This window comes from Myotis lucifugus, unplaced genomic scaffold, assembly GCF_000147115.1.
Source record: "Myotis lucifugus unplaced genomic scaffold, Myoluc2.0 scaffold_227, whole genome shotgun sequence".
Taxonomy (NCBI): Eukaryota; Metazoa; Chordata; class Mammalia; order Chiroptera; family Vespertilionidae; genus Myotis; species Myotis lucifugus.
The window spans coordinates 262,610-274,100 of NW_005871275.1; the positions used below are offsets into that span (position 1 = coordinate 262,610).

The 11,491-nt window shown below is 37.0% G+C and overlaps 1 protein-coding gene across 1 annotated transcript in view; it reads right to left on the reverse strand.

Moving 5' to 3' along the window:
- Positions 1-2,477: 2,477 nt before the first annotated feature.
- The window catches only part of USP12 (ubiquitin specific peptidase 12), a 60,886-nt gene continuing 51,872 nt past the window's right edge, over positions 2,478-11,491 (reverse strand). Inside the window, 2 exon segments of the mRNA XM_023762011.1 lie at positions 2,478-5,617; positions 6,477-6,555. Of these exon segments, the coding sequence (XP_023617779.1) occupies positions 5,516-5,617; positions 6,477-6,555 (181 nt within the window). The 3' untranslated portion in view covers positions 2,478-5,515.

Here is an 11,491-nt window from a genome sequence, read left to right on the forward strand (position 1 = left end):
GACTTTGTTTTCCATTTGTCTTTTGTAAGTTGATATGGCACCCATTTTCCTTCCTTTAAAATCTTTCCCATTGCTTGTAAACGATCGGAAATTGTTTGCTGAGCAACGTTTAATCTTTCTGCAAGTTGTTTTTGAGTATGACACGCATCTTCATCCAATAATGGTTGTATAATTGTTGGTCTTCAAACTTTTTCGGTTGACCTGGACGATCTTTGTCTATCACATCGAAATCATCACTTTTAAAGCATTTAAACCAGCATTCACAAGTATCTTGAGATGGAGCATGTTCACCATAAGCTTCTTGAAGCATATAACGTTCAGCTGCACTTTTCTTCAAAATAATGAATTAAAACTTCCTGCAAATGCTCTATTTTTGGCAGGAAATTTGACATTTTTAAGTGTAAAAATATCTACGATGTTAACATCTTCAGAAAATTTGACATATGAAGTTTTGCTGTCAATACAACAAAATAGCATACATATCAAATTGCATATATATCAACATATGTGTAACTCCATCTATTGGAAAAAATCCGCATTAACTGGTACACCTGGTATTTGAAACAGGATTAATACTAAGGATGTACAAAGAACACCTATATCTCAACAACAAACAGCTTAATTTAAAGAAATGGACAAAGGACTTAAGAGACATTTTTCCAAAGAAGATATACTAGTACAAATGGCCAATAAGCACATGAAAAGATGCTTGACATCACTAATCATCAAGGAAATGCAAATTAAAACCATGAGACATGGCCTCACACCAGTTGGGATGGCCACTACCAACCCTGCCCGCCCCCCCCCAAAAAAAAACACAAAACAGCAGCAAAAGCAGAAAACAACAAATGTTGGCAGGGATATGCAGGAACTGGAAACCTATTGCATTATTAATGGGCATGTAAAATGGTGTAGCTTTTGTAAAAAACAATATGGCAGTTCCTGAAAAAAATTAAACAGGGTTACATGTGATGTAGCAATTCTTAGTATATACCCAAAAGAACTGAAATTGGGGACTCAGATACTTGTACAACAATGTTCATAACAGCATTATTCACAATAGCCAAAGATGAATACAACCCAAATGTCCATGAAGAGATGAATGGATAAACAAAGTGTGGTGTATACGTACAATGGAATATTATTCTGTCTTAAAAAGTAGGAAGTTCTGACATGAATATACCTTGAAAATATGCTAAGTGAAATAAGCTGGACACAAAAGAACAAATATTGTATGATTCTATTTATATGAGTTACCTAGAGCAGTTAAATTCATAAAGACAGAAAGTAGGAAAGGGTTAACTAGAAGTTGGGGCGTGGGGGGCATTAATGTTTAATGGGTACACAATTTCTGTTTGAAAAGATAAAAAATTCTGGAAATAGTGGTGATGGTTGCACATTGTGAATGTACTTAGTGTCACTTAATGGTACACTTAAAATGGTTAGAATGGTAAACTTTATGTTATGTGTATTTCCCACAAATAAAATCGTTTGATAATGCCAGCCATAGTTAAGAACTTGGCAGTGAGGTCATACTTATCTGAAACCTGGATCTGCTACTTTCCAGCTGAGTGACTTTGGGAAAAATACTTAACCTCTGAAGAGCTTTAGTTTCCCCTTTTGTAAAATGAGGATATCACTACCTCATAGAGGTTGTTGTCAAGATTAACATTTAAAACAAGTAAAATGCCCAGCACAGGGCCTATCGCACTATCAACTTGACAATGATGGTTTGTTACTTTAGCAGCTCTGAAGATTTTAAAAAAAGGTAGTAGGTTATCATAAAAAATAAATAAGTGAAAAGAAGTGGAAAAGCTTTAAAATACATGCACAGGTACCAGGTAACAAGGGAATTTTTAAAAAAGGGAGGGGGAGCCTTGGCTTTTCAACAGTTCATGAAAACTTGAATATAGAGAATTTCATTTACTCAAACTTGAAGGGTGTGATATAAATGCTGAGAAAAGAAAATGCAATCTTAGGTTCCCAGTGACAGTCTAGTACACCTGTTATTGTGTTTATTCTAAGAACACTTTTTCAGCCATATGGATAAACAAAAGTGCTTCTAGAGGAGGGTTTCCAAGAATGATGAAGGATGGATTACATATAATGGAGACATAAACAACTATTCAAGTTACTCAACAATGGAACAGGCTTCAAGTACTAAAGCACAGATTTTACAGGAGCAATTACTACACTAAAAGGGAAGCGGAGTGCTAGGAACAGTGACTTTGAAGGTACTTGCTGTAAGATTCTATGATTCTAAATTTAAATGTTTTAAACTTGGGCTTTTTGCAAAGACAATGCTACTCCATAAAGAAAAATGCAATATGGAATGCTGTTCTGGGAAATTCTCTTTGGATAACTAAAGTAGTAACTTTTGAGCAAAAGCAATAAGACAATTTCCAAAGTGTGTACTTCTAATTTGCAAATACACTTCAGGCAAAAAGGAAAAAAAACACACACTTAAAACCCACAAGCACAAATAAAACAACTTTAATAGATATTATTTTGTATAGCGCCTTCTTCAAGAACCTTAGATGCTTTACAGACATTTTATCTAATTAATCCCCACAACAACCCTGTGAGGTAGGTATTACTCCCATTTTACAAGATAGGGAGACTGAAGCACAGAGAGGTTAAGTGACTTGTCCAAGGTCACACAGTTAAATTCACTGAAGAGCCAGGACCTGAGCGCCTTAGCCTCCCAGCTCCCAGTTAAATACCTCATGAGAGAATCTTTAATGAAAAGTAAAGAAAGTATCAAGAGAAGTATGTTATGAAAATGAGATCTTTCTACTACCATCAAGGAAAGAAAAACCCTATACTGATGGTTAGAGACAACAAGATCCATATATTACACATTTTCTTTTCCTTCTGGAAGTCGTATGGCTCCTGTCTTAAGTAATCTTCTAAAGATAAAGTTGCCAAGACAGAAGCCATATGACTTCGAAGTGAGACTTAATTTAGAATATTTACTTTTAGTTATGATAATTTATAGAAATTTTATTCCAATATACAAAATATGGAACAGCCATTCCAAACAATCATGTACATAGACAGCAATCAGCCATCATTTACAACTGAAGCCTACCCTTCATTTCAACCACAGTCAACCAACAGACAACCTCACAATGCTGTCTATATGGGTCACTTTTCTTACTATATCTGCATTTCCCCCCCAACCCTAACCCTGTATGTTTTTAAAGTATGTTGAGTTTCTGATAAGCTTGCAAACATTCTACTTAGATGCAGCTGCACTAAGAGTAAAAAGTAAATTGAGAACCATCATCCCACAGTCCCTACCCTGACAAATCATACCAGTACTATTAAATGCAGTATAGATGTGAACAGTGTGTGACTACCATGGAACTCAACAAGAATGCTATCATTTGCTTTAATATGAAATTTAACCTTAGCTTTTACTGTTTTTAAAATGCACAATGTGAAAACAAACAAAGTATTTCAACGCTGTACCTTTATGCAAATGACTTCATCTATCTTTCTTATACATGCCGTGGCCTGACTCACATAAAAACTGACCCAGCTTCACTTTACTCACCTTCTCTGTGCTGAAAACCACAGAAACACCACTTTAAAATCCAAGACAATTTGGTTTAAGCCCTCAAAATAAAAAATGTATCCAGTTCCACTGCTATGGCCTTCTCCACATTCTCGGTTGTGATTCTCTGTGCAATGCTGGTAAATCAGCCAGGCTATGTGATTTGTACAGAACAATTCCAGCCAAGATAAGGCTTCAGAAACTAACCTTAAAAAGTAATTTATCAAAATACCTCATAATTTTCTCCCAGCACATCTGGTAAACAACCCAACTAAGTGACCCTGTTAAAGATATGTTCATGGAATGAATAGGTGAAGTCATTTCCTGAGCTAAAAGATACAGATAATAAATGTTAATAATAGCAGCAGACAAAAGGATTCTTTTTTGTTTTTTGTATTCAATAGTATTAATAAAATAAGTTTAGAAAATTACAGCAATTAAAAAAATTACTGCCTGAAAAGACTCTGATAAATAATATCCAAGGCTTGATTGCTATTATTTTGAATATATATTCAAATACTTTCCACAAGTGACATTTGGCCACTGTCAGAGAACTTACTGATGCATGAAAAAGTGTCAATTGCAAAAATTTACTTATTTTAATTACATACATTACTTTTTAAAACTCCTAACAGAAGGGAGTCTTAACAAAGTTCATTTCCAAACACTCTCCCAGTAAGATTTGTAAAGGTGGATGGAGAAAAGGACATGTTTGTGTATTCCTGGTCTACTTAATTAAAAGTTAATTTTCAAAGGTTTTTTCCGCTAGCTACTGGGGTTATGATGAATGATTCCTTCTTTCCAAGGTAAAGAATGACTCTGGAAAATAATATAACTGCTATGACATGAATCTTCCAAACATGGCCTTAATTGGATTAGAGTATTTAAGAATTCTAAAGACTGGTATACCACCACTGCACCAGAATGTCTTTTATCATCCCAACAACTATAGGGAATTTTTTATAGTTTCTTATTTTACTGAAATTAAAACTGAATAAAATAACTGACTTATAAACTATAACAAAAGACAAATATTTAGCCAGAGATATCAGTTCCTCCTGAAAAAGAATATTTACCTCATCTCATTGCAATTTTTCTTACGGTATCTTACTGATTTAAATAGAGTTTAAAATTCACCTTAAAAACAGAAACAAGCAAAAGGACAAGTTAAACTGACAAAAGCTAATAAAAATTAAAAATATGCTCAAATTTACTGACAGAATCATGGACACTTCATACAATACTTAGACTCTAGCAGTTTTAAGTAAAATAAATAAGGAAAAAAATTATATTACAAAGCCAGTCTTTCCCCTTGGGGAAACAAAAAGCCACTTTTGACCAATTGTTCCCTACATATACATATACTGTATATTATTAAAAGCTTCTTTAGAGAAGCAAAACATATTTGTCTTCCTGACACTGGATTCTAAAACCTGTTTGTTTTTTATATCAGGAAGGCAACTGCAAGTGTTGGGCCCAAAAGTATTTCTGGTTTACGGTTGAAAAGACTACCAAGTATCCTTTCTGTACACATTCAACACAGGCAAATTTAAACAGTGTGTTCTCTATCATCTCCTTAAATTATAAACATAACCTGGCACAGATTCCTATTCTTTCTACTGCACCCCCAAGGAGTTAAAATCATTACTGATGCAATTAATAAAGAGAACGTGTGTGTGTCAATTACCAGAAGGCTGCTTTACAGGAGGAGTTGCTATCTCTGATATCACTTCCTTGTTGAATGGAACTGCACAGACAGCATGATACCTGAGCAAATAAATCAACTACCATAATAGGAAGAGCTTGTTAATCCATAGTCTTTGCTTTATTGTGTGCAAAGTGTGCCACTGCCCCCTGAGCTTCCTGCATTTCTCTTTTCTTGAAAAATTAGTGCTTGATCCTTTCCATAATAACCAGAGAAGAAATGAGGCAGAAGTCTCTTCATCGCGGTTCCCCTCAGTCTCGAGACTGATAGAAAAGGATGTAACCAGACTCAGAGTTCTTTGAGATATCTGATGTCAACCCGTAGAATTCTTCAATAGCTTGTGCATCTATTTTCTGTGAGGCAAAATGTAAACATTAGTACTTAAACAAGCTCCTTGAACTGCTTTAATCCAGTAAAACCTTCCACATTTCTTTGAAACATACCTTTCATTTTCTCATTTGTAAAATAGCTCCGCACAACCAGAACAGCGTAAATTTAAAAGACTGATAATATCAAGTGTTGGTGAAAATATGGAGCAACTACAACTCTCATACATAGCTGGGGGAAATATAAAATTGTACAGATGCATTGGAAAAATGTTTAGCATCATCTTCTAAAGCTGAACATTCAACTACCCTTTAATCCATCAATTCTATTTGTAGATATGGGCCTGAACTATATGAAACAACTAATAGTTGTTGCTTAAGATTTGTGCACTTTGCTATAGGTATATTATAGCTTAATACAGTTCTTTTTTAAAAATATGCTTTTATTGACTTTAGAGAGGGAGAGAGAAACATCAATGATGAGAATGAGCAACTGACTGCCCCCTGCATGCTCCCTGAAACCCAGGCATGTACCCTAACCAGGAATCTAACCATGACCTCCTTGTTCATGGGTCGTTGCTCAACCACTGAGCAACACCAGCCGGCAAGATACATTTCTTCTTTAAATTAAAGTTTTTTTAAAAACTAGTTCTGTCATTGAAAGCTATCCCTTGTTATATTCTAAACACCATAAAGGTTAGCCGACAATTCAAGCATTGGGACTGGATGTTAGGGAGTACAAAGCAGAAATTAGATTACAATCTGAAGACCTAGATATTTGTCTAATACTCAACCTGTCATATATGAATGAGAAGCTGGGAGAAAAAAGTGAAGAGTAAAACACATAACACTTTGGAGAAAAATAAAAAATTAAGAAATTACTTACTTCTACAATATCGTCATCAAACAACAACCAAAAGTCGTGACTCTTAACTATTGCGATGTAATGGCCTCTATTAGGACCACTGAAACAAAAGAGAAAGAAAAATTAACTTTATAAAATGTTTATTATTACTCTTCTATTCCTTGAATTTCATTTTCTATAGAGTAGAAAACCCAAAACTGAAAAAAATACTCCTTACCTATCTATCCCTCCACCAAATCAAGCTATATTGATTTGAACTGGCATTCAATTTTAAAATCAAATGATTAGTACTCTACTTTGAGAGGTACAACCAGTATTCCATTTATATAAAGCTATGTTATTAAAATTCTTTATTGTCTTTGTAACAGTTGTAATTATTTCTAAAAATATTTTTTTCAAATTTGCTTCTATGAAAGATTTAAATAAAATTTTCTAGTATTTTTAGTGGGAGAAAGGGGGGTCACATCCAGTACATACTGAGTTAAACTACAAAACAATGCATGTAGAATTATTTCTAAGTCTTACTCCTGTGGCAACAGTTTTTCTCTAGATCCTATTCATGATGATTGACAAAGCAAAAAAATATATCAAATTCATGGTTCTGAAATCAAGCTCAAACTTCATAAACTTCTTTAAAAACAAATGACATTTGCCCAATGATCAGTATCATTAGTGCTATTTTTAAGTTATAATTATTATAATTGCCTTTGTGTCTCATTTTAAACAAATCTGAAGTATAGAAATCTAGATATATGTAAAAATAAAGATTATTTCTTTTAAAAGAAATTTCTTTGCTTTATATACTAAAGATTTTAACCTCTTAGTTTAAATATAACTCATTATAAAAATGTATAATTTTTATTAAATTATAAATCTATAATTGATATAGCATTTGAAATAATTTTCAACACAAATTATTCTTTATGATGAATACTATTTTTAAAAAGCAGCAAGCTCAGACATTAGAGTAAGTGACTACATTTCCCACGTGTTGGATCCTTAGTCCTATAGATGAGATGATTATCTTAGGTGACAAAATGGCACAAACAAGAGGACTTTTTCACTGCAGAGGAAAACACCTCAAAATGGGTGTGGTTTTTTTTTTTTAATGCTTCTAATGCTAAAATAAGTCTAATTTCTCCATTTCTATAGGATTCATCTAAAAAGTCATTTTATAGTGAGAAGTAAGAAATGGGGGGTAAAAACATTTCAAGGGGGTGAAAATAAAAAAAAAAATCACAGAAAGGTTGAGCAACAGAGCCTGAGAGGGAAGGCTTAGGTGGACTGAGGACAGGTAGGTATCAGACTGAAAAGGTTAGACAGCTTTTTCCTTTGGCTAAGAGCTAGTTTGAAGAATGGTAGGCAAAAGTTAATTACAGAAACTAATAAGATGAAGGACTGAGGGTAAGAAATTGATGCCTAAGGAAGTGGTTAATCAGTGATTTACATTTTGAACATAAAACATGTTTGGTTCAATATGCACAGATGCCTGATATGTACAAATGACTATGCTATTTCTGTGGGGGTTAGAGACAGCAACAATGTCCTGCCCTGAAGACACTGCCAGTTCACTAGGAAACTACTCCAGAGGCATATACAGAAGAGGATATAAAAGCAGAGCCACAGGGACAGTGAAATAAGACCTCATCCAGTGAGAGAGGAAGGGAATGGGCTGAGGAATCAAGAAAGGTTAGTTACACAGAGGAGTTGGGGTTTGAGATGGGCTTAAAGATCAGCAAATATTTGTTGGAAACCTATGATATGCCAGGCGTTGGGGATAGAGGTGAGCAAACTGGTTGGCACAGACATGCTGAAAATGAGATCCCCCAATAATCAAAGGTTGCAGACAAAGGCAAACCCTTTATATTGATATGAAATGTATCTACAGATAAGTATCATAAAGAAAAAAGAAAAAACTTAAAACATGTTTAGTGTTTTGTTTAATGAACGAATTATTTCCCGTTTTTAAAAGTGTATATTCTTGCCCTAGCCAGTTTCTCAGTGGTTAGAGTGTTGGCCTGCGGACTGCAGGGTCGTGCATTCAATTCCTGGTCAAGGGCATGTGCCTCAGTTGCAAGCTCCATCCCAGGCCGGGTTGGGGCGTGTGTGGGAGGCAACCAATCGATGTGTCTCTCTCATATCGATGTCTCTGTCTCTGTCTCTGTCTCTCTCTCTCTCTTCCCCGCCCCCCCCCCGCTTCCCCTCTGCTCTCGCTTAAGAAAAAAAAATCAATAGAAAAAATATCCTCTAGTGAGGATTACATACATAAATAAGTAAATAAATAAATAAATAAATAAATAGTGCCCATTCTCATAAGGAAAAACAGATGTGTAAGTGGATAAACATAATACACTACAAAGCAGTAAGTCATGACCAGCAACACACACCTAGTAGTTACAGGAGACAGAGGCGCAGTACCAAATGGAGACTGAGGCTGTAGAGAAGAGCACAGAGGAAGACACACAGAGGTTTAACAGGCAGAGCAGGGGACAGGAAGAAGGCATGAGGAGACCACAGTGAAAGAAAAGGAAGAATAAGAGACTAATGTAGGGAGGGATGTGAAATAGCTTCTGTGAGGAACTCAAGCAGGAATGAGCCCCACTGCAGTCAGCTGGCCCATGAGGAGTCAATGAGCATCCCTCAACTTTCTACAGCATTCTAACAGCTAAGTTCGGAGACATGAACAGGCAGCAGGAGAATGTCAGTGTTTGCGACAATATGCTTTAACTAGAGACCCAGTACACAAAATTTGTGCACTGGTGAGGTCTCTAGCAGCTGCCGGCTGGGTACTTCCTCCCTTCCCCTGGCCGGCCCAGCCCCCTGGTTGAACTCCCAGATGAATTCCTGGTCGAGGGGACAATTTGCATACTATGCTTTTATTATAAAGGATAACTGACTGGGGGTAAGGCTGGGAGGAGAAGCAGATGTGGCCAAGGAAAGGGTTAAAAGAAAGATCAAGAGCAGGGGTCCTCAAACTTTTTAAACAGGGGGCCAGTTCACTGTCCCTCAGACCGTTGGAGGGCCGGACTATAGTTTAAAAAAAAAACTATGAACAAATTCCTATGCACACTGCACATATCTTATTTTGAAATAAAAAAACAAAACGGGAACAAATACAATATTTGTATTTGCATGTGGCCCACGGGCCGTAGTTTGAGGACCCCTGATCAAGAGATAAGAGGCTGTAAGGGAAAAAGGGTGGATTAAATTTTAAAAGACAACAGTGAGGGGAGGGAGCCCAGGGCTGTGATAAGGAATCTCAGAGTTAAAGATCTTGCCAGTAGAGCAATTCCATAAGATGGAGCAGAATTTAAATGGGGTAAAACTGTCACTGAATATGAAAAAACTATCAAATGATACAGTTACGGTATGAAAAGCTAATATTATTATTGTTGTTGTTGTTAAAACAGTAGCAGCAGCTAAGTTATTTATATTTCCCTTTTAATCCTGATAATGCAGTAAGACAGTTGATATTATTTACCTTTTATAGAAGAGAAAACGGACATTCAGGAAGTTCTGTATGGTCATAAGGACCAGAAATGGCAAAAGGAGAACTGAAACCAAGGTTTCTTTGCTTCTAAAGCGTCTGGACTGAATAACTACAGGTTCTTTACTTCTTATTGTTTTCCTCCATTCAGATGTCATCACTCTTACTTTAGAAATGGAATGCTCCCAAAATGGAAAGATGATAGCAAAGTATACAATACAGGGAGACAGGCTAATGAAGGCAATGGAGGTTGAAGACTGTTATGACAGAGTTGACTTCCAGTTGTCATTACATATTCTGAGGAGAGAGCAGGAAGGGGACAGCTAAAGCTGGGGAGGCAGGGGCTTTCTTAGTTGGATAAAACATACTATTAGTATAATTTTCCCCAAACCTGGGAGAAAAAGATGAGTGTCTTATTTTATAATTATTACAGGAAATTCTCAACAGTCAATGAAGACTGTATGTTTCAAGTATAAATTCTAATCACATGATGCTCTTATAGTTTAAGAATTTTTTTTACCTATTTTACAAATTAAGATACAAAGTGAGAAATCACACTAAATTGGCTAATGGGAAGTAAACACACTGAGGTAAAAAGCAGAAAACGTATCTTTCCAGATTATTTCCAAAGCCATTTTAAATGGTTTTCATGACCATTAATACAATGAACATATCCAATGAATCTAAGAAACAATTTATTTTGCAAATCTATTTAGGCACCATCATTTAAAAATAAATAAATGGAAAAGAAAATAGGCCTTAATGTTCTTAGAGTAATATTTAAATAACTAGAGGCCCGATGCACGGAAATTGTGCAAGGGGCTCAGCCCTCACAGCTGCAGTGGCTTGCTTTGGCCCTAGCAACCCTGGCTTCGTCTGGAAGGTAGTCGGAAGGAGGTTCAGCTGTCCAGTCTAATTAGCATATTATGCTTTTATTATTATAGACTAAAGGCCCGGTGTACAAAAACTTGTGTGCTCGGGGAGGGGGGGGGGTTCATCAGCCCGGCCTGTGCCCTCTCGCAGTCTGGGACCCCCCTCAGGAGATGTCCACCTGCTGGCTTAGGCCCGCTCCCGGGGGTGGGGGGGGGGATTGGGCCTAAGCTGGCAGTCAGACATCCCTCTGGCAGCGTGGGAGCCCTTGGGGGATGTCCACTTGCCAGCGGGAAGCAGGCCTAAGCTGCAGTTGGACATCCTTAGTGCTGCTGCGGAGGTGGGAGAGGCTCCCACCACCACCGCTGTACTGGCAGCCGTCAGCCTGGCTTGTGGCTGAGCAGAGCTCCCCCTGTGGGAGCGCACTGACCACCAGGGGGCAGCTCCTGCATTGAGTATCTGCCCCCTGGTGGTCAGTATGTGTCATAGTGACCAGTCATTCCCAGTCGTTCTGCTGTTAGGGTCAATTTGCATATTACCCTTTTATTATATAGGATAGAGGCCTGGTGCATGGGCGGGGACCGGCTGGTTTGCCCTGAAGGGTGTCCTGGATCAGGGTGGGGGTCCTGCTGGGGTGCCTGGCCAGCCTGGGTGAGGGGCTGAGGGCCGTTTCAGACTG